At 40.7% G+C, this 22,944-nt stretch overlaps 2 protein-coding genes, 1 long non-coding RNA gene and 4 other non-coding genes across 7 annotated transcripts; 6 read left to right on the forward strand and 1 right to left on the reverse strand.

The window, feature by feature from the left end:
• Positions 1–1,085: 1,085 nt before the first annotated feature.
• Positions 1,086–6,507, reverse strand: snapin (SNAP associated protein). The gene is made up of 4 exons (XM_020105294.2): positions 6,366–6,507; positions 3,586–3,632; positions 3,288–3,406; positions 1,086–2,429 (listed from the first exon to the last, which is right to left on the reverse strand). Exons 1-4 carry the CDS (start codon positions 6,479–6,481, stop codon positions 2,322–2,324), a joined length of 390 nt encoding a protein of 129 aa, XP_019960853.1. The 5' UTR covers positions 6,482–6,507; the 3' UTR covers positions 1,086–2,321.
• Positions 6,508–6,653: 146 nt separating this feature from the next.
• On the forward strand, positions 6,654–13,170 carry chtopa (chromatin target of PRMT1a). The gene is made up of 6 exons (XM_020105293.2): positions 6,654–6,794; positions 9,456–9,546; positions 10,661–10,811; positions 11,701–11,875; positions 11,992–12,141; positions 12,274–13,170. Exons 2-6 carry the CDS (start codon positions 9,482–9,484, stop codon positions 12,474–12,476), a joined length of 744 nt encoding a protein of 247 aa, XP_019960852.1. The 5' UTR covers positions 6,654–6,794; positions 9,456–9,481; the 3' UTR covers positions 12,477–13,170.
• A 1,580-nt stretch (positions 13,171–14,750) lies between these two features.
• Positions 14,751–21,522, forward strand: LOC109641010 (uncharacterized). The gene is made up of 9 exons (XR_002203548.2): positions 14,751–14,840; positions 15,899–15,967; positions 16,621–16,648; positions 16,825–16,869; positions 18,238–18,311; positions 18,927–18,970; positions 19,398–19,461; positions 20,342–20,390; positions 20,677–21,522. It is a non-coding gene; the product is annotated as an uncharacterized lncRNA (long non-coding RNA).
• LOC138407335 (small nucleolar RNA Z40) lies at positions 16,679–16,750 on the forward strand. Its single transcript, XR_011240763.1, has one exon. It is a non-coding gene; the product is annotated as a small nucleolar RNA Z40 (small nucleolar RNA).
• Positions 17,389–17,526, forward strand: LOC138407337 (small nucleolar RNA SNORA8). The gene has a single exon (XR_011240765.1). It is a non-coding gene; the product is annotated as a small nucleolar RNA SNORA8 (small nucleolar RNA).
• Positions 19,033–19,158, forward strand: LOC138407336 (small nucleolar RNA SNORA8). Its single transcript, XR_011240764.1, has one exon. It is a non-coding gene; the product is annotated as a small nucleolar RNA SNORA8 (small nucleolar RNA).
• LOC138407338 (small nucleolar RNA SNORA18) lies at positions 19,517–19,650 on the forward strand. Its single transcript, XR_011240766.1, has one exon. It is a non-coding gene; the product is annotated as a small nucleolar RNA SNORA18 (small nucleolar RNA).
• Positions 21,523–22,944: the final 1,422 nt, after the last annotated feature.

Here is a 22,944-nt window from a genome sequence, read left to right on the forward strand (position 1 = left end):
GAGATTAGTGCGCCCCCCCCACCCGCCCCAAAACACACACACACACACACACACACACACGCACGCACGCACGAGTTGCAAGCGTATAAGCAGCACTCTTTTGGGGACTAGTTTCAGAGAGTAAATTTAGTAATAACTCTGAGTTTGAGAAAACTCCGGGTTTTTATTCCAGACAGTGAGTTGAGTCTGACTCAGAGTCAGTTGTTAGTCTGTCTCTCCTCAGACCCAGTATTAACATCAGTCTCTGGTGATCCCAACATACCTACATCAGCTCACACCTGGCATTAGTAGTTGTTTCCAAATGTGTCTCCAGTGACCACATGTGATCAGACCGCACTCTCCCAGTTTAAATACAAATAAACACATAAACACACACACGTTGTTTTTGATTGTTGTTGATTTAATTTGAATTAGTATTTGGATACATATTTAACATAATGTTTTAAATTAGTTTCTTTATTTAGGCTAGAGTTCTTTAAAAAAACAAACATGTTTTACATGTTAATATGGATTAATGAAATTTCTATGAATAATACACCTTTTCTTATTCATTTTCTTATTCATGTTTTATAATGCTTTTTAGGATTTGGTAATATTGAGCTTGTCATGCAAGTGAGGTGATTTCAAAGCCTAATACAAGTGTTCTTTTTTGGCACAAAGAACACTAAAAGTTGTACCATGTCTCTTCTGAGTATGATATCTCCATTTGGTCTCCTGATGTGGTTAGAAAACGTCTTCAGAATCACAGAAATCAAAATTGCGTCAAAAGTGTTGCATATCAGCAAAACTCACAGTTCCTCGATGTGGCTCTGTGCAAAATTTGGTGCCAATCAACCACTAGGTAGTGCTATTTACCAGGACATGTTGAATATTAAATATGCATAACACACACAACAACAATGACTCTTGTGTTATTTTTACTTTTGGTCCTCATTCTAAGATAAAACGTCCATGCTAATTTTAGACATATGAAGCTTGCTTAACTTTTTGTTCTGCCTAAAATTCATGTTTGACATTTTTGTTTAGTCTTGGACAAAGAAAAAAAAACCCATTGTACTATAGACGTTTGTCAAACTTCAGCATACTTGCTTTGAAATAAAACTTTTATTTTAACAATTAAGATGCATCAACTTTGGCAATTTGAGTCAATCAGAAAATGACCCCAAAAAAAGAGAATCAAATGTTTACAACCAAAAAGAGCCCTGTACAACAGCCTAGTAAAACATCCTCCTCTTATAATGATGAACAATGGCTGTTTATATTTCTCCTCATGCTGGTTTGAGCTGCACTGAAAGAATAAGTCAAAGCATCAGCACTCTCAGGAATTCTGACGGAAATCAAGGGCTCTGTTCATATAACATGTGTCTCACAGTTAGACAGCCAAGTTAAGTCAGTTCACACCTGGTATTAGAATGTTTCTCCAAATGTCACCTGTTACCACTTATGATTTGTTCTCACTTCCCTGCTCAAAATGCAAATAAACATGTGCATCATTTCTGTTTGCAAAGATCAAATTATGTTATTTTATTCAGTCTATGACAGACAGATTAGCTGTCAATATATTTGTGTGTTTGTGTGTGTGTAAGTGAGTGACAGGGTTAGGACAAGGAGGAGCTGAGTGCATCAGTATGCTGTCCAAAGCTCTTCATTGAAATAAGATATTACTTATTTGAAATTGAAAAAACACAAAATGAGTTTGATTCACAATAATGGACATAATTGTATACTTTTCAACATTCTTAATGACACAATGCATGCTAAACAATGGTCACAGGTGCTATATTGCATAATCATGGAGACAGCCTACAAAGCAAGTTTAATTTTAATCATTTACTATAAAAACTATTTTATAACATTATGCTTTAAGTTGTGTGATTTGCTACAACACATTTAAGTCAGCAGAACTTCATAGAGAACCCAGAGGCCCATATAAACATAATTTGGAAAACATAGAGGGAGAGTTCAGTGATACCTGTACACTTTAAGACAGAAACTAAAATAAATGTGGATGGTCACATTTGTTTAATTTAATGGTAACATGTTTGCAATATAAAATGTATGAATTGGAGATACTGTAAAACTGATTCAGGCATTTTGCCAGAGGTTAAGACAATAATCTCTTTGCCTAATATTAAGCAGATAGTAGCCTGGATTTTATTGTGATGACATCAGACAAACCAACGCAGAACATCAGGATGTGATTAGAAAAACAGTTAAATAAATATCAAAATAAGACTTGTCCTCCTCATGTTACAGTTTCCTGTACTGACATGTCCCTCCTGATCAAGACACAGTATTTCCTGTGCAAAGAGGGAGAAGGGTCAGGGTTTACTGGGGGAGCGGGATGTGAACACCCCTGAAGCCTCAAGCATGGTCTTTCTTCGTGCTGTCTCTTTGGCCACATTGTGGTTGAGGCGCCTCAGTCGTTCCTGGGGACAGAATATTAAAAGTTATGTTGCAATTAATATATTGTACTGGGGTCTGGCCTGATCGGATCGCGATCTGATCTGAGTGCATTCACACCTGTACTTAAAGCTGTATACTTGAGATCACATCACAAAAACTCTACATGTATTTTGTGGACTTAGAGAAGACCTATGACTGGATCCCTTGGGGGAGTATGTCAGAATATGGGGTTCCACAGCCATAGTTACCAGCTATCCAATCAATGAGCAACCTAAGTTTGTATTCTCGGAAGGAAGTTTCCAGTGGCTATTGTCCGACACCAGGGTTCACCCTGGTCACCAATCCTTTTTGTGATCATCATTGACAAGATGGCAAAGCACAGCTAGCGGGAGGAACGTATCCAATTTGGGAGCCTATTACATTATTCTCTACTACTTTCAATTCAATTCAATTTTATTTGTATAGCGCCAAATCATAATATAAATTATCTCAAGGCACTTTACATAGAAGGTCACTTGTGCCCACAGCACCATGCTGTGGGCTTCAGACTGTGTAGCCTTGGGTGGTTTGAAGTGGCTGAGAAGAAGTTTAGCCACTTCAAACCAGAGGACATGGGTGTGGTTTATAGTTTAATTTGCCTACTATGGGTCCTGACTGAGTGATATTAAGAACTGTTCAAATTCTCAATACATATCTGGCTCTTTAGCTGCTACATTTTTCTCTATGTTCACCAGCTGGTCTCAAACTGCATCGGTCTGTACTATCTAACCAGAGGAGCTGGAGAGTTCTTTGTTGGTAAGTCGGTTTAAACGACGCCTTTAATATTAAACATATGCATTGTTAAAATATTGATAGTGCAAAAAAAGAAACACCACACTGACCTGAGCATTCTGCAGTATGTTGTTTACTAGTACTACTCTACGTCTTGCATTCAGCAGCTTCTTTACATAAGGATCCAGGTCAAGTGCCACCTTCTGATGTTCATTTATCCTGCATAACTCTGAAAAGAGAGTAGATTACAAGACACACAACAGCAATCCACTGATTAGCAAAGCATATGTTGTAATATTCACTGGCTTACGATTGAAATATATATTGTAAAAGCTTAATGTTATAAATATAAATAAAGACAAATGAGAAAAAAATCAGGAAATCATTGGACATTTTACAGTAAATTACCTGTGGCCAGGTTGTCTATATGTTCTCTTAATTCTACTTGGCTTTCTCTGCAAAGGACAAAATTTAAAAATTAGTCTAAGGGGAAACAGATGATACAGCAGTGCAGGTTAATTTAAAAACAGGCAGTATCCATAGAATCATTAACAACAAACACTTACGTCACAAATAAACATGTAAATGTTACAACATTGATGGAACTACCATGCAACACTAACATCAACAATGTCAGTATAATAACAATAATAATCTTTATGTATAGAGCACTTTTCAAAACATATGTTACAAAGTGCTTTACAAATGCAGCAAGTTAAAAACTGAAAGGTTATAAAACATCAGGTTTAGAAGAAAGCAGGTAAAATAAATTAGTGTATATTGTAAATACCAGTGCTGTGTAAAATGCTCAATAAAATAAATGAAAAGACAGATATAAAGAAAGTTAAGACTCAGGTAAAATCAGGAAAGGCTCTCCAATAAAAGTATGTTTTAAGAAGAGACTTAAGAGTTCACTGAGTGAGCAGACCTAATCTCCTAAAGCAGGTTGTTCCAGAGCCCCGGGGCCCGTTCTGCAAATACTCTGTCCCCCTTAGTTTTTAGCCAGGTCTCTGGAACAGACATGAGACCTCTGGCCGAGGATCTCAATGTACCTACTGGTGTGTATGATTCTAAAAGGTCAGCAATGTAGCAGGGAGTGAGGCCATGAAGGACCTCAAAAGTGATCAGTAAAACCTTAACATCAATTCAAAAACATACAGGGAGCCAGTGTAAAGACGCTAAAACAGGAGTGATGAGATCATGTTTCTTAGTTCTGGTTTAAAGCCTGGCAGCTGAGTCTGGAGTTTATCAATACATTTTTGGCTCAGGCAGGTAAAAAGGCTGTTACAATAATCCAAACATGATGAGATAAAAGAATGTAAAATGGTCTCTGTGTCTTTACAATTTAGCATGGATTGTATAGAAATATTTTTATCTGATAAAATCAGGATTGCTCAAGCTTGGTGGTGCGCTGCTCAAAACGTAGTTTTTCCATCAACCCAGACCCCCAAATTCTTTGCCACAGGCTTCATGTTGTCAAATAGGGAACCAGCAGATGGCAGTATTTGTTTTGCCATGTGCTGGGACCCAATGACAAGAATCTCTGTTATGTTTGAGTTCAGCTAAAGAAAATTCAGAGACATCCAGTTTTTTTATATACTAGAGGCAGTTAGTGAGTGAACTCAGCATACCCGAGTCTGTGTGTCTAACAGGAAAGTACAACTCCCTATCATCAGCATAAAAATGAAATGAGACACTGTGCCTGTGAATTATGTTCCCAAGGGGAGGCATGCACAATAAAAATAAAATAGGCCCCAAGACTGATCCCTGTGGCACACCATACTTAGCAGTTGAAAAGTAACAGCTGTTACTTGAGTTACTGATCCACATCAGTAACTACATTAACTGGTGTGCACCTGTAACATTATGTTATGACATTAACTAATGTAATTGATGTGCATCAGTAACACAAGTAACATCAGTAACATTATGTTGCATCACTAACATCAGACTCTCTACCCTCCCTCCCTCCCTCGATGTCTCCTGCACAGTGGTGAGCACTGGAGCTGTGGCCATTTCTCCATTCTTAGATGCATTGCGACGCAGACATGGACTCCGCTGAATAATTATAGCCACTGCTGCTTCAGTACTGAAGGGGAGACACTACAGGTGAATACTGTCAAATTTGTATCTTATAATGTCATCACAATCGCCAACCTGATATGCAAATGATGCATTAACTATTTAAAATGTGCCATGTTGCGCGAAAAAACATATCACCACAGAACTTCCCCAGTTAATGACTAACATCAGGAAATGTTCTGTCTAAATATGCAGATTAGCTTGTTCTGTGATCTTAGGAGAAATCTACACATGCAAACAGACAGAGGGAAGTAGAACAAACACCATCTGAATGTGTATTTCTGGAAGTTTTCTTTCCGTTAGAGTGAAAGAAGACATGGAAGCAAAATAAACCAAAATCTCAAAATTGACCAGTAAAAGAAAAAACTTGCCTCTAGTGTCCTGCCTTAAACAGTAACTGCATCATTTTGATTGTAGGCTCCTCATCTAATAACTGGTCATTCTGCTAGTTTGTTGTATGTTGTTGACAGATTTTATCAATACATGATACAGACAGCCCTCCATCCAATGTGAAAGGTGGGAATTGTAGGTACACTGAAATGAAGTCCTTGTCACCAGTTATTGAGAGAGTGAGTGAGTGAGTGTGTGTGTGTGTGTGTGTGTGTGTGTGTGTGTGTGTGTGTGTGTGTGTGTGTTATTCTAAATATAAACTACATAACTAGTAGCATAGAAAACCTGCACATTGTGGCATAGTTCCCTTTATTGTTTCCTGCTCTTGTGATAAACCTAGTGATACTAAAGAAGATCCTTGTCTCTGTGTGAACTGTTGAGTATTAAACAATTGTGTGCTGGTATTAAAATAAAATAAATAATTATGAGAAGTGCCCTTTTTCCCACTTGAGCCTGTACCCCCCAAATATCTGTGCAGGTTTCAGAATCAGAAGTACTTTATCTGGTTGCATCAGTAACACACACAACAGCAGTTAGCAACATTTGGAACATTGTGTCTCAACAGTAAGTGATGTGTCTGATGAGCAACATCAGCTCCATGTCAGCTGAAGAAGTAAACCAGCACCAGTCACGAGACAGTCACTCCAGGGAGTTAGCTAGCTCGGAGGTGAAGAGTTGTGCAGAAGAGAACAACATATTATCCCTTGAGTATTTACCTGACTGAGTGTACATGTAGGTCGAGCTGCTGAATTGCGGGCTTAAGGAGGTCGAGCAGCCCCTCGGCGACCACATCTTTACCAGAAGAAGCGTCCACAACAGTCGCCGCAGCCATTTTCTAAAGCATTACAAGCAGCCAGACAGGAAGCTACGTCACGGACACTGGAGTCATAAAAGCCTCTCCATTTTCTTCCTCGGGATCTCCAGGGCGGACGGTCAGCACCATTTTAGGGGCACGCGTCGGTTAAGTCTGTCTCCAGCGATTTAGAATTCTTTTACCAACGTCTGCTCAATCAGGAAGCGAACACATCGCAGAGTGTTCAAACAGACACGATCAAGAGAAGCCACACGGCCTCCCGGGCTGACTATTCAGCTGCTAAAGCTAACAACAGCTGAAAGGCTTTTCTTCGACCGACGCAACATTCATTGTAAGTACAACACACTTCAGTTCTGCTCTTGTGTAACGGAAACATTCAGAAGTCGAATTGATTTGTACCAAAGATGTGGGCCTTCGCTTTGAGTGCCCGCCAAGACTAAGCGCAGTTTTAAATACAGACCATTTGGCATCTGGAGTTCAGTGTGGCCCCTCTGACCGGCTCATATTTCTGCTCAGCCGGTTTGTTGGGACCATAGTCTCCGCAAGGGACTCTAAAGCATTTCGCTCAATGAATCTATCTGCCCCGTGATAGCAGTCATCCTGGTGAGACTGTCAGCAGTGTCTAACATGGCCCCATGTTCAGCAGAGCATGAACCGGACGTTGGGTTTGAATCAAACCTACCGTGGATCAAGGTTGTGTGATGGTACGTGAGGAGTAAACACCTGTGCTGTCTGTCCAGACTCTGCTGCACACACACGTCTGTGTGGTATGTGGCCAGGCAGGCTGCCATACCGACCCCGAGCCTCATTGATAATCACTGTACAGACGCCACCATGCTAAGATTAGCACCGCGCTACTTCTACTTGTCTGAAGGAGCCTCTCAATGTAATTTCTGATTCAAATCAAGGTGCCATAGAAAAAGAGTTCGGAAATGTTTCCACTGAGCGAGCCAACTAAACTGAGTGAACACAGTCAGAGAAATAACCACAAACAATATCACAGGACGTTTCTTTGTTTTACTGTCCCTTCATCCTATTAATCAGCGGTTGTGCTTAGCGCTTAAGGCTTTGATAGTATTACAATCCAAATCCTGTCACATTCCTTTTTGAGTCGTATTTGATTTGTTTATTGTCATTTATGAATATCTCAACCTAAAAGATAACTGCCAGGTTTGAGTAGCCACAACGAACACCTGTCTCAAAGAACATGGCACAAAGTACCTTTTTTTTCATGAAAACATCTAGACAGAGCTCCAAGTGGGCACTTTTTTTTGTTTGGTGGTTAATTTAATCAGTTGGAGAAAAAATGCTTGTATATTACACAAACCATATACTACCATCAAAATATATCTTTGACTCCAAGTGAAGCGGCTGTATTATGAAAAGTAGAAATAAGAAATTGAGACAGTAAGAAATATATTTGTCACACTGGCATAAACTTAACTACATAAATGAAAAGTTATCATCAATTTGAACCTTTTTAAGCAAATATGAAAACTCCATGGGACAAATCTAGAAGATCACAGTAATGGTACAATGACCTGATGCTAAATAGAAACCCACATGACCTCCTTTTCTTTCTGAGCTGGGTGGCAGCTAGAGAGGACTGTAGTGGCCCCCATTCATCATCATCATCATTGAGATTGAGAAAAATCAAATGGTTGCAAACATAATCTTAGGCTGTAATAAAAGTTTATATTTAGATGTCTGCCTATTGTAATAGTAGTCTCAGATAACTACAATTGAAATAACATGTATTGTTAGGCGTTACAGTATATCTAAAGACGTATGTACTTCTCAGTCATAGTGAGTTGTGTGTAATTGCACATAGGTGATGGTGAGTTGTGAGTCTGTTACGCACAGGTATAGCCTGTGCCAGTAAAGCTCAGTTTGCATATGCAATACATAATTCGAAAGCTTGAAATCTCCTCTATAAGATGGACATGACAAGCCTAAGCCATGATTCACCGTTAAACAATGAAATGCAGTAAAACAAGACCAAATCTAAGTTTTCAGTACAAGGTAGAGAAAAGTTGGTCTCCTGGCTTCCATGCGTGAGTGCTAATGACCACTCAACACTTAGCCAGATGATAACACCATACCATATTGGAAAAATGTGTAATTGTGATAGCCAAAGTCATTTTCAGACAAAGAATACAGCTACACATGAAAAGCGAACATTATGGCCTCATTTTCTAGACTGTAAGTGAAAATTGGCTTTATAATTAAATGCTTAGCCTTTTTTGAAACCCAAGCTCCATGCTGTAAAATCCACTTTTATGATCTGGATAATGCTGTAACTTTTGTCAGAATACAGCAAGACCTGACTTCTCTGTCTACACCACGATTTTGGTCAGTGTGTGTTTAGGCTACGCTACCAAATGTAAAAGAAATTAAAGAAGAAGAAGAGGAGAACCCCCTGAATCTGGTAATAATAATCCCCCATGTAGCAAGCTGGGGACGACCAAAAGAAGACAGGGGTGTGAGGACGTCGAGGTGAGCACTTGAGTCCTCTTGGACTTGAAGAGGTTATAGCAAAGTCACAAGCAAAGATACAATTGCTGCATCAAAGACATTGAGCTGCAATGCAGATTAGCCACTGCGTCTTAGAGGTTTATTACCATCTCAACATTCAAATGTAGTTTAGCAATAGATTTAATTAACATTTCGCTTGAAAATCATGATTCCAAAATGTTCTTTCTTTGAACATACTGTCCAGTGGCCTGGGATCCCATCAAAGTAGTGTGGGCTGCTTATGCAAAATAGCCGAAAGCCTTGAAACGCACTCATGTTTCTTTTCCCCTCCAAATAGCCTCTGTACTTTCTGCTGAGTATCTCCGGTCTGAGCACAGAGTCTCACACTGCAATGTGTGAAAGGCAACAGTCGGATTGCAGTTCTACACACATCCTCCAGAGTTTGTCTGAAACTGCTTTAATGTATTGTTGAGTGAAATTCTGACCTTGTTTTATTTTCTCTCATGTCTTTACCCAGGAAGCCTGAAAGCGAAGTCTGTCAAAATGAGTGCACCCTCCTCTCAAAAAGTTGTCCTGAAAAGCACCACCAAAGTGTCCCTAAATGAGCGGTGAGACGCCACGCACCATGTCAGCATTTAGACACCAGATGCAAGGGCCATCCTTGGCTTGCGAAGGTTCTAGGTCTCTCTACGGAAGGCTTCTGTTGGGGACCGGACCCGACATGGATGCTATTCTAACTGTCCTCAATGTGTGCACTGCCTGCTCAACTTCGTTGCCAACATTTGTTGAGGTACCCACAGAGTTAAATGTGATGGGAGCGAAAGAGCCTCACCTCGGCCAACTATCTTGTGTGAGCAGTGCATACATATTTCAGGGGAGAGGGTAGTGGTCATACTTGGTAAGCCTTGGTAAGCCTATGCTAGACCAGACCACTGTCCTACAAATGCCTTGGCACTACTGCTCCCTGTAAATGTTACACTACAGTATACATGAAGTATACTCATTCAAAGTGGAGAGGAAGGCTTCAGCAACACCAGGGAGATGGGGCACCCCTTACTTTTCTGCCTCTCTCAAACGTTTCTCTCTCAAACCATTGCAAGTGCAGCAGTCAAACCTTTCTCCTGTTCTTTCATCATCTTTCTCCTCTCTGCTCCTAGTCTATAAGACACTGGTTACTCAGTCCTAGCTTGGACGTGACAAAGAGCTCCCCAAAACTCTCCCATTTCTCCTTCCCTGCTCTGAGTCTCACAGTGGTTTAGCCATAAGTCACGGTCCATGCTGTAAGTGGCTGGGTGGCCAAGCACTCCTTACGTCCAGGGCCTCTGCTGCTGCAGCATGATGACATCCCAGCCAGTCAGCTGGAGGCCTGTAAGTGACAAATTGTGCTCCTCTTCTGGCACCTTCTCCTGCTTCTGTCCTTCACTTCTGGAAATTCTGTTCTTTATCTTAGTTTACCTGTCTTCTTGTGCTTATTTGAAAACACATGCTAAATTCGAGTATAAATATTTCTCTACTGTCATTTCATTGAGAGAGAAAGAGAGAGAGAGAGTGTGTGCCAAGAAGTGGAACATGAGTCTTACATGACATGAGCCACCAGTCAGTGTGGCTCCATCCGTGATATGAGAAATGACTTGATATGGAACCCTGCTTCCTCCTCCTCCTCTCTATATCCCTTGTCCCCTTCTTTTACTTCCTCCCTCTTTTTCCCTCCCACCTCTAAAGCTTCACTAACATGCTGAAGAACAAGCAGCCCACTGCGGTAAGCATTCGAGCCACCATGCAACAGCAGCATTTGGCCAGTGCCCGCAATCGCCGGCTGGCCCAGCAGATGGAGAACCGTCCCTCAGTGCAAGCTGCTCTGAATCACAAGCAGGTGAGGCCGAAAATGAGACAAGCGGAGTCGGCAGACCTTTTAACTCTGTTATTTAGTGTAACAATACTGTGTTAGTTGCAGATGAATGTCTGTATTATGGACCTTCCACTTGTTTGTCCTAGAATAAGCGTCTCAGTGCTGAGACTGGGCCAAGTTATTTGGGTCAATATAATTATATAATCTCACTTTTTAGATTTAGAGCTTAAGCTCGAATTTTACTCTGAAGTATGTCTTCATTGTATTATATGATTACATTATTTTTTTTTATTTATTTAAAAAATAATTTGAAGAAGCGCAGATAACTGGCAATATGTGGAGGAAATGGTGTACTCCATAATATTGTGGGAAGGGACTAATCATACAGTGATTGCATGCGGTAGTGTGCACCATAATTGTCCATTTTTGCTGGGGCACAGCATCGTTTTGGCTGGTCGCGGTCCTTCACACTTTGAAAAACAAATGGGGGGTGGGGCATTCCACCTTTCTTGACAGGATGCTAAGTAAATGGTAAGAGAGAGTAGGGGAAGAGGGCCAGGTTGTAACTGACCCTGCAGCTACTGCAGGATGATGTCTTAATGTGCAGGGTGCCCGTGTAAACAGGTTAGCTGGTGGGCATCCCACAGGAAACCACCTTACCGGATCATCAACGCAAACAAGCCTGAAGTGGTGCTCCTGAAGGAAACAAGCCAATATTCATATTGAGCTGAATTATAGAGCTTTCATTTTGAAAAATTAGGTCTGAAGATTGGGTTGATTGCTTAACACACCCCTGAAATAGGCAACATGCAGTGCATGCTTGAGCAGTTATAAAGCTAATTCAGTTTCATTCTATGATAAATATTGACGATAAAATGTTGTTCTAACTGCACCGATGAATAATTTGCGTCAGAGCCTGAAGCAGCGCCTAGGGAAGAGCAACATCCAGGCCAGGCTGGGCCGACCTATCGGGGCTCTAATCCGTGGAGGAGCAGTTGGAGGTAGAGGGGGGATGCGGGGAATGCCCAGGGGAAACCTCCGAGGACGAGCGAGAGGAGGAGTAATGAGAGGAGCCCTGTCCCTGAGAGGTGTTTATCCACAACTTCACCCAGTATCTCACCCATGAACATGGCTCTTGCTCCAACTGTGTTGATTCTCATGACTAGATTTTTCTTAGAATGATGATATGATTTGTATTTCACAGGGAAGAGAGTGGCTACAGGTGTCCCCATGAGAGGCCGTGGCTTTGCTGGCCGTCTGGCAATGCGTAGAGGAGGCCGCCACCGTGGAGGACCTGTTGGCAGAGGAGGGGCCCTGTCACGAGGAGCAGCTCGAGGAGGAGTAACACTCAGAGGTCAGAAGCAAATAATGTTTTAGTTTCTTTAATATTTAAACGTACAAAGATATTTCATTTTCACGGCATATTTACTCTGTATAAAATGGACAAACTCAAAGTCTCTTTGTGTGGGTTCACGTTTACTTACAGGCCGTGGTGGACTACGTGGGCGTGGTGGTTTTGCTGGTAGAGGTGGTCGCGGAAGGGGGCGTGGCCGAGGTGTCGGCCGGCCAGCTGTGACCAGGGAACAACTGGACAACCAGCTGGACGCCTACATGTCAAAGACCAAAGGTCACCTGGATGCTGAACTGGATGCCTACATGGCTCAGGCGGACCCAGACAGTATGGAGTGACCCTGAAGGACTCTGAACCTGAAGCACATATAGAGTTACGGCAGATCTGTACAGCTGGACTCACATACAGTGTAGTGTTGATGTGGCGAGAAATGATTGTGATCATAATTTAGATGAGAGTGGTGAAAGTCCAGGACTTGGAGTAGGACATCCAAGTTGTCATCTGAGTGCACTGACCACCAGTCAATTCTGCATCAACCAGCTCCCTGCAAAAGTTTTCATTCTGGAATAACTGTGTGAAGGGACCTTTTTAAACATTACAAACCCTGCTGTTTATACACATTTTTGTTATCTTGTAATAATCTACATGTCCTGAAACAGTTTTGTTAACTTTTTTTTTTAAAGCAGTTTTGAATTACGTTTTTGTATTCTTTAAAAAGCCTTTTGTTTTAAATTTGATTTTATTGTAGGTGTGCTAAGACCTTTGGGGATTCATCGTTTGGCTGATCTTGATATCTGCAATGCAAAACTTTCCAAAATATGTTGTTGAAAAAGAATGTAAGCAAAACGTCTTTAAGCCAAGTATCCATTTGTCTTTGTTTTGTATTTGAAAGATGTAGTACTTAGACGTCTTTAGTTCTGCTGAATCTTCCACTTGTCTGCATTCTCTATTGGAGTGTTGGCATTTTGAACTTGTACTTGAGAACATTTGTATGACGTAACCCAAAGCAAGTAAAATGATGTTTTAATGAAAGTTGAATTGTGTCAGTTTGTGTCATGACTAAAGATTTTCAAATGCGCCCTGAGTAAAATGCCCACCACAGCACAAATGTAGTAAGTTGGAATGTTCATATCAGAGTTCATATTAAATTAGCCAGTAATGTCAAAGTCTGAAAACGTAGGCCCCCAAAGTGATCTTTCCCCAATTGACATGGAAAAAATCGGTCCTTTGGGTGATTACCACACTTCAAGAGCCTTTAAAGAGAAGTGGTTTTCTGTTGATAGTATTCTGTATTGGTGAGGGAAGATATTTTTCTCCTTATTTTAATAATCTTGGATGGAAAATGCCAAATCCTGTATTTTACTCAGAAAAAATTCTTATATCTGTTGCATAAGTGTTTTCTGTCTTGTTTTCATGTCTGGATAAAAATTATTTGAGAATTGGTCTTTACAAGTGTGCTCAAGCATCTACCTGTTGCAGGACGAACCTTGCAGAGGTTAATACATTAACAGGCATCTTTTGCATGATCATGAGCTGGTGAAGTGGTGAGGCAGTTATCTGTTTCACCTCTGCCAACACTTCACATGAACACGTTGAAATAGGTTCTGGAGCAAAAATGTGAAAAAAGCAGAAAACAGCTGATGCAAGACTGCACCACCAAACCACACTGAGCGGTTTACATTGGGAAAATCATTTAAGCAGAGAGATAAATGTTACACAGTGTTAATCATATCACACACATCTGTCGACTAGTGGAACCAGAGTGGTGAGTTCTTGTGTTTGTACTGGGAAGGTTCGGTTTGGGTCGGTCTGTGTAATACTGCACTCAGTTCAGCACAGATACAACAGCTCTGTAGAATCTATACCAGTTGATGAGTCAGTCATCGTCATGTGACACAAAAACATCATAGTTGCTAAACGTTTTGTTTGCAACTAATCCTTCAATCCGCTACTTAATGTTTATTTGATTACTTTACACATCAGTTGTGTCCTAAACTCCACTCTGGGACATTATTTTGAAAGTGAACACACTCTTTGTAAGTTGTCTCCAGTGCGCCTGACAGCACTGTCATGTTCACTGCAGCGACACACACACATACACTTCTTTCTTAGTGAGAACACTCATTGCATTCTCTAGCCCCTAACCCTAACCATCCAAACCAAATGCCTAACCCTTAAACCAAGTCTTAACACTCAAACAGTCCATTAAAGGGGGATCACAAGGTGAGGACCGGCCATAATGTCCTCACTCCATAGGTTAAAGGTCACACACACACTGTTGCTTTTGCTTCAATTCACCTCTTCACTCTGCATCGCCACTTCCCTGTTTTCAAAATGTTGTGCACATATTCTTCATCAAGTTTGTTTTTATAGATCCCACTGTTTGCGTGAGAAGATGTCTCGAGGATGAGCTGTGTATTAAAATATTTGTCGTTATAAACCTATTAAGAGGTGATGTTATTTATTGATATACTTAAAAGTCTTGTGGCTTTGCTCAGCTTGAGCATCGTTTTTATTATTTGTCAATATAAAACGTCTGCCTTTAAGATTTCCGAGTTGCCCTGAACGCAGTGCTGATTGCCAAAAAGCAGTTCCAACTGACGTAACCACCCTTATAAATATTTTTTCGACACCCCCCTACTTCCTTTCTGAAGTCTGCTCTGGTCGTGAGGGAGCCATGGGCCTGCATGTGGAAGATCAACGTAAGTAACTTCGTTAGTAATCGGACTCTCAGCAAACATTGAGCAGAACATGGAGAACAACTGAACACATGGCCGCTCTGCTGAGGTACGGTTGGTTTTATTAGACCTTGGTCGTCCCACTCACGGCACCACGTTGTCCTCATGTAGCAACCTAGCTAGCTAACAAGTTAGCTTGAGGCAATGTGGCTAAAGGCTTCTTACTCATTCATAGAGCCCAGGCGGCCGTACCGCAAGTTTGCAACGTCTTTTTTTACTCTCAAACCATTTGCTCTCAACAGAGAAGCCATCATTAAGTCCCATTAGAACAGTTTTAGTTTTGCACGTTCCTCATCCTTGTTTCTCCACTTCAGCAGCTTAGCATTCACGTAGTGTCCGTTTGGAATGGGTGTCTACTTTAAGTATCCAAGTGTAATCGGAACATGCAAAATGTTGTCTTCATGGATCACCCATCTAGCCTTCCAATTTATGACGGCCACACGTCCATCCTCCCGGCAACATGTTCCAGCTCTCCCGGGTGACCTAACTCACTAAGGCTCCTTAGATTATCCTGCTCCCAAACCAATAGACAGGACATCATGTTGCGCCTATCAGACACTGTGAATCCCGTTTCTCAACACACATTTGAAGTTTCGCTTGCTAATATGAGATGTACACAATATTTTCAGATAACGTCTATAGAACACTGGATGGTTTGAAATTAGTCAAATACTGGTGTCCATTTTTAAATGATCTGTAACAGTTGATCATGGAAACCCCCTTATATGTGCATCAGTGTCCTGTACCACCGCCACAGTGCAGACCAGTCAGTGGGATAGTCCTGTGCAGTGGGCCAATCCCAAGACAGCAGTGGCTATAGAAAGTCTGATTTTGCTTTCACCTCTGCACTGTTGGTTGTTGAACGGTGACAATGAGATCTGGTACATTCACCCCCCTGTAATTCAGTTTAGGAATTCCTTGAAAATGCACTGTATTCCTGATTGGGTTACAATGTGCTGTACAGGCATGTAATTTCCTGTTTTAACAGATGTAAGCCAACCTTTTTTTTCTTCATGTTGCAGGTCATGGCATTAGTGCTCAATGTGATGGGGGAGTAAATAACCAACACCGCTGATCTTTTGAGACATGAGGTAAGTGTTTGTGTTCTGGATAACTTAACTTATGATAGCATAGGCCTGTGTGGTGAGACCTAAGGGCCCAGCTGGCACAGGCTGCTCACTGGTCCAAACATACTGTCTAACCTTTTATTTAGTTACCTCAGTCCCTAGTGACAACCTGGACTTGTTGGTTTGTCCAACAAAGATTTTTGTTCTTATTGTAAAGGACTGACGTGTAGAAGTAAAATGCCTATTAAAGTTGTCACAAAATCTGTGTGACCAATTACAATTGCCATCATACACAGAATCAAACGCATAAAAAAAAACATATATTCAAAACACCACAGAAGAATGTCTCTAGTGACCACAATATTGGATCACCTGAGAATCGTGTTAATATCAGGTCTGAACAGAGTCGAAGGGTTTAGAGAACATTTCAAGCTATGTAGAACCCTGACAGTACACATTACATTTCATTAAATGAAAAATGGTTCTAGTATTAATTGCACAGTATGTGCTCTGGTCCTCTCAGATGGGCTATAGAGGGCATACAGTGCATAAAGCAATTCATTCTCTTGCAACCCACTGCTGTTGAATCTACAGCAGTGTTACTAATGGGAATTGACATCTGTTTAAAATAATTTTTTTTAAAGAAGTGACTTTAAACTATTGTCAATGTCATGCAGGTGCTACAGAAGATGTGGGGCCATCTGGGTAAGTTACAATACACAATAACTACTGTTCATGTGTTATGATGATTGGCTAATATGTTCAACTGCTCTGAAGTGTGATTGACAATTGCCTCTCTGAACACATGAAACTGCATGAACATTAATATGTTGATGGTCATGGAAACGCATTCCTCATCCTCCTGTCTTTGCCTCCTGCAGGTTTTCTCACCCCCCTGACCTTCAGCATTAATATAGCAACACAATGTAAGTAACATTGACTTGACCCTAACAACTGAGAATTTGCCATAAATAAGCTTCCTGGTTGTAACCATGTCATATCCAATATGAGAAAATTACTAGAGAATGTGCCAAGAGCTCAGACCTCTACCAAACAGGACTAGTTAATCTTATTGAATTCTAATTGGTTGAGAATATAAAATTACCGATCAAAGATATGAAGTTCAATATAATGGACTTCAGGTGACTACATACAATAATGGCTTTATTAATACAATGACTGATAACCATAATTGACTAGTGTAAATAATTAATCAAATACACCTGCATGAAAGCACAATCTAGACTTAACTCTACATGAAAATATTTCACTTGAATAACATTTTATGGTGATGAACCTCAACGCAAGAATTTTGGCTCTGAACATTTTCAGTTTAGTCAATTAGATATATAAAAGGTTCCTGTTTTGTTGTCAATTATTCCATGAGCTTTTTTTGTTGTCAGGTATGTTGAAGTTTGCAGGATTGTGTATTAGTACAAAGGGACAGCACTGTGTGGTATCTGCAGCCAGTTGTTTCATCAGCTGGTTTGTTCAAAAGTCAGTGCTAGAAAAACTCAATATTTGGCATCGTTGGTCTCCATGCCATCTCTGTTTGGAGTCCCGGTATATTCATTGAAACATTCACCTCAGAATCCCTCAAGTTCAGTGTGCAGAATTTAGTGACATCTAGTGGTGAAGTTGCATGTTGCAACTGAATACTCCTCACCTCACCCTCTCCTTCCAAACATGAAAAAGAACATGTGTTGGCCTTAAGTTGTCATAAAAACTCAGGGTTTCGTTTGTCCAGTCTGGACTACTGTAAAAAAACATGGCAGCCTCCGTAGAGAGGACCCCCCTCGATGTAAATATAAAGTATTTAAATATAAAGGGCCTCTTCTGAGGTAAAGAAAACTACAGTTCATACAATTTAGATGAAACAAACTAGTGATAACATCATGAGGATTATTCTACATTAAATTTCTGCCAGTAGATCCCTTTCACCTAAATCTTACACACTGGACCTTTTAAGTGTCAACATGCAGGAGAAATTGTCATCCATCATTCTGTGAACTTCTGGGTAAAAATTATATTATGATTCAAAGAGAAAGTTAACAAATCCTGCTTTCTCTTAGTATCAAAACTTAACTCTCTACCACAGTGCTTAAAAAAAAAAAAAAGAAGTTATTTAAATGCCGTAGCCACAAATATGCTTTTTTTTAGTTGTGTGGCCATCCTACACTTATGGTTGCAATATCTCAGAAAGCTCTGACTTAGCTTTGCACACTGGAGGATGATTTGTTTGAGAAACTGCGTGAGCTGATTGTCAGACACTTAACATTCTGGTTGTTCTTCAGGTTTGAGCTGCTACAAAGAATGACCTCCTAATCCCAGACAGGGCAGAAAATGAGCAGGGCTTCAACAACAGGAGGTGAGTGATGTGAAAGTAGCTTGAAGTGATTGTATAAGTGTCTCCACCAGTGAATGCTGAGGTTTCTTTCAACCGACCTTGAACTGTAGTGCCTGACTGTAAATTATCCTTACCCACATGTTCAATACCATGAGCATTGTGGTATATTACTGCAGAAGACAATGAGCAGTGATGTGACAGTATTTTGCCAGTCTGACTAGTTGCAGGTAGGCAGGGCTTTTGGTAGCATTTATTTGTCACATCACCATAACTGGTTTCTGACATTTTCCAAGAAGGCTGCAAGAGAATGCAAATGGCAGTCAGTTGCTCTTTGTTTGCTGTATCTTTTGCCAGTTCCCCTGTTAAAAGGCTGGGAAATGTCTGTGTAAAAATACAGGAGGAAAATGTCAGCTTTTGGCATTTCAAATACGTGACAGAAGAAACACTGATACAAAAAAGATACATTCTGAATGAATAAAGGTGCAGTACATGTCAGACACCATTAATGCTTATTTGATATATGGTAATGCTTTATTTCCATCAAGTTTATCCAACTACATATTGAGAGCCTGTGGTTGTCTTGTACTAAAGTGTTTTTTTTTTTTTTTTAATTAAAAGTTGCTGTTTGTCTTAAAGGTCATTGTGATGGCAGAAACATGGCTCAAGAACTTGTGACAGTGGTAAGTGGGTTTGTCTTTGTGAGATTAATGCATCTGTCCACTGGTTGGATGTTCAAAGGGACAGCACTGTGTGGTATCTGCAGCCAGTTGTTTCATCAGCTGGTTTGTTCAAAAGTCAGTGCTAGAAAAACTCAACATCTGGCATCGTTGGTCTCCATGCTGCCTGTGTTTGGAGTCCCGGTATATTCGTTGAGACACTCACCTCACATCTTCAGATAAAGTTGTTTTTGACTCCTGAGTCAATCTTTGAATATTCATGTGTGTCCAGCAAATTCCTGTGTTCGCAGTGAAGCACCCCAACAATTTTAAGAGTAAAAGTAGTTTGAGTGCTGACCAAGCAGTACACATTCAGGCTCTTCTGTACAAGTGTTTTTGTGTGATAAACTGAGCTGATTGTCAGACACTTAACATCCTGGTTGTTCTCCAGGTTTAAGCTGCAACAAAGAATGGCCCTCTGATCCCGGACGTGAGCAGGGCTTCAACAACAGCAGGTGACTGACGTGAAATAAGCTCGAAGTGATTGCCTAGGTGTCTCCACCAATGAATGCTGAGGTCTATCCCGACAGACCTTTAACTGTAGGGCCATGTCGTTGGAAATGCCTCAGAAAGTAAATCTGTAGTTTCGCTTTACCCACATGATCAATACCATGAGCATGATGGGATATAACTGCAGAACACAATTAACAGATGTGACAGTATTCTGCCAGTTTGACGTTAAGCAGAAAGACGGTGCCCTTTGTCTCAAATGAGAAATGGTTCCTCTCACAGAACTTTCTGAATTGTCAATGTTCTATGCCAGAAGACTGGCTTTGACTCATTGCTTCCTTTTTTAAAACAAATTCTTTGTCTGTTCTAAGCTGATGTATTATACAAAATCATTTTTCAGTCGTAAGTTTGCCCATTCCTTGCTGTTAAGATGTGACAGGGCAGGGATCAGTCAGTCCATATCAGAAGTCAGACCTTTGGGTACCATTGGAGCAAAAGATCTTGCCCAACCAATTTGTATGCTTGTAATGATGCTCTTGTTTGACAAAACGTACCTGGAACTTGTAGTTCTATAAACTTTTATATGGAACTAAAAGGTTCCTGGAGACTTCTGTTCACTGATATTTCCACTGCAGTGTGAAGAACAGGGAAGGTTAAGCAAATTAGCCTTATATGTAAGCAGCAAGCAGTTCCACTCTAGTCCACTTGGTGGCAGCAATGCAGAAGGCTAAACAATGACTTCATTCAAGTCAAATAGAAAGCATTCTTGTATGTTCCTGGTTTTCTTTTATTAGTTACCCGTCCTGACATTGTTAATGTAGGATTTTTGAAACTAAGAATGTACAATGAGTCTAAAATAATTGAAATATAACTCATTTCTTTCAGAAATAATCTTCAAGAAACAACTTGATGGTCAGCAGCCTTTCACTATCAGGTAGGTGGTGTGGGTGTGTGACAGAGGTGGTCATATACCAAGGCTTTCAGGACTAATCATTCCTGACTTGCTGTGGAATTGACCAGAAAACAAACTCCACTCCAGTAGGCTTCTGCAGCAGCTTGCTGAGAAAACCTACTGGGAACATGACCTTTGCTCTACTGCCTTTTATGGTCCTGTCTGCAAACTATTTGATGTGTGTCATTGTCAAATGAAAGTACTGCATTGGTAGAAGTTGTGTCCGATGAGCTAGGTGTTCTAAGTGTAACCTTTTGCTTAATTTCAGAAATGGCAAGATGCTGCAGCTGTGAGGACACCTGTCTACCCGAAGCTGCTGTCACTCACCCAGGAATAAAAATAACTGTTGCTTCTGAGAAGCGTACAACTAAAATCGGCTCCCAGTATTGTAACATACACTGCTAAAAACACTACGCAGCACTTAATTGTCATATTATAATGACCAATCAGTTAAACTTAAGGGATATCAATCTGTCCATCTAGGAAGCACAAGTGATTGTGAATCGATTTCCCCTGTTTTGGTGTAAATGAAATTGACAACAGGTGCAATGGAGAGGTAAAAGCAAGACAACTCCCAAAAAGGCAACGGTTTTACATGTGGAGGCCACAGACATTTGATACGTCTTTATCATTCCTGGCTGATCCTAGTTTTGTGTTGATAGTGTCCATGTCACTACTGGTAGCATAAGGCTCATGTTGCCAGAGTGTGTAGGCAGTTCCTGGATGATGAAGGCATTGATGCCATTGAATGGCCTCACGGTCCCCTGACCTAAATCCAATTGAGCACCTATAGGATGTTGTGTGTGCCAACTACCACCACAGACTGTCGAGAAACTCATTGGTGCCCTGATCAGGTCTGGAAGGAGATCCCCAGTACACCATCCTCCAACTCATCAGGAGCAGGCCCAGTTGTCAGGAGTGTATACAGGACATTTTGGTTTGACTGCCATGTCATTTTGTTCTCAACAAATTTTACAATATACACCAGTTAAGATTTTCAACTTGAATAATTTGTTCATCAAAATCTGATGTGATTTCAGTATTCACTGAATGTTTTTATAGCAGGTTATTTGGCCTGTTTCTACTGTGTACCCAATAAAGTGTCATAACCCAAGTCACACTGTCTGTCTTAATGTGAACATTCGATCAATGTGTTGAAAGGTGCAGTTGTACAGTTCCCTGCTACAAGCTGTTGACTCTATTAACCTGCTATAGTTCTGACCATAGTTAAGAGCTGGTTAATGATGTGCCGAGATCCACGGTGGTTAAGTACAGCGAGCCATACTTAAGGTTTTTTTCAGGCTGCACAGGTTAGAAAGATATTGGCATTTTACTTGAATAGTACATTTGGGGACCACAGATTCTGGCAGTAAATATTCTGATTTTAAAGATCTAAAATATGGATTCTTACAAGATCTACTGAAAGTCACACTGACTCAGTGATGCAGACAAATCCAGGTCTCCACTTGTAACAGCATATTTCCTCCACAGAGGAGCAGTATGATTTTATTAACTGTGACTGGCCTTTGTTGAAGAGCTCAGGTGACATGATATCTTGGAAAAAGGGCCATTTCCATTGTGTCACAAGATGTTAATCCTACCTTGTGATGTGTCAATTTAAAGAACCTTCAGCTCTTAGCTCTTCTTAAAACCAGTAAATCCTGAAATGTATGACCTAATGGCCCCCACAACAGGTTGTGTTTATTGCACATTACAGCACCCACCTGCAGCTGTTTGATTTGTCAGAGTCACTTTCTGACTTGCTGGCTGATGATCCTGCACCCATCAGATCCATTGGTCCTTTGTTGTTTACTGATTGCCTCCCAAGGGAATTACACAGTTATTTCCCCAATCATCATAGCTACCTGTTCACAGAGGCCAGTCTTGATGTTTGTGTGATAGTACACTCAAACTCTATGTGTTGTTGAAATTACAGGTGTATATGTGGCATCAGACAATCCAGGCTGGGAGACGCTTATGTAATAATTCCACACCTCCTACACAGGAGCAAGACCCCAGATACGTTATTTTTCAGCTATGTTAATTTTTTGTGGTCTTTTCCAGCAGAAGTGGGTGAACCAGAACTTTTGGATGCAAAAACCCTCAGAAGATTTAATGATGGAAAATATTTCTTGTGGTGTGACAGCATCTAGAAACAACTGGGGGAAAGTTCACTGAAGGGAACAAGCACTCTGATCACATCTGAAACAGTTTGTAGTCCAAGCCCTCAGCAACAACAGAGGGCTGTGCTGGTCACAAGACACCCTACAAACATTACAAATGAAACAGTTATAAAGCTATGAAGGTTGTAACCTGCGTCACACATTTTGGCTGATGTCTAATACCGTCTGATTCATATGTATGCAACCTATTTATAATTGAACCCTAACCCATTTACACACACATTCATACTGAGCATCTATGTGCAGCACTCTCTCTATGAGAAGGGGCAATTTGGGGTACAGTATCTTACCCACTGACTACTGTTATCTCCTTTATGTATTGATAAACTTCTAATGTGTGTGTGTGTCTGTGT

The sequence above is a fragment of the Paralichthys olivaceus genome, chromosome 3, assembly GCF_024713975.1.
Source record: "Paralichthys olivaceus isolate ysfri-2021 chromosome 3, ASM2471397v2, whole genome shotgun sequence".
In the NCBI taxonomy this organism is placed as follows: domain Eukaryota; kingdom Metazoa; phylum Chordata; class Actinopteri; order Pleuronectiformes; family Paralichthyidae; genus Paralichthys; species Paralichthys olivaceus.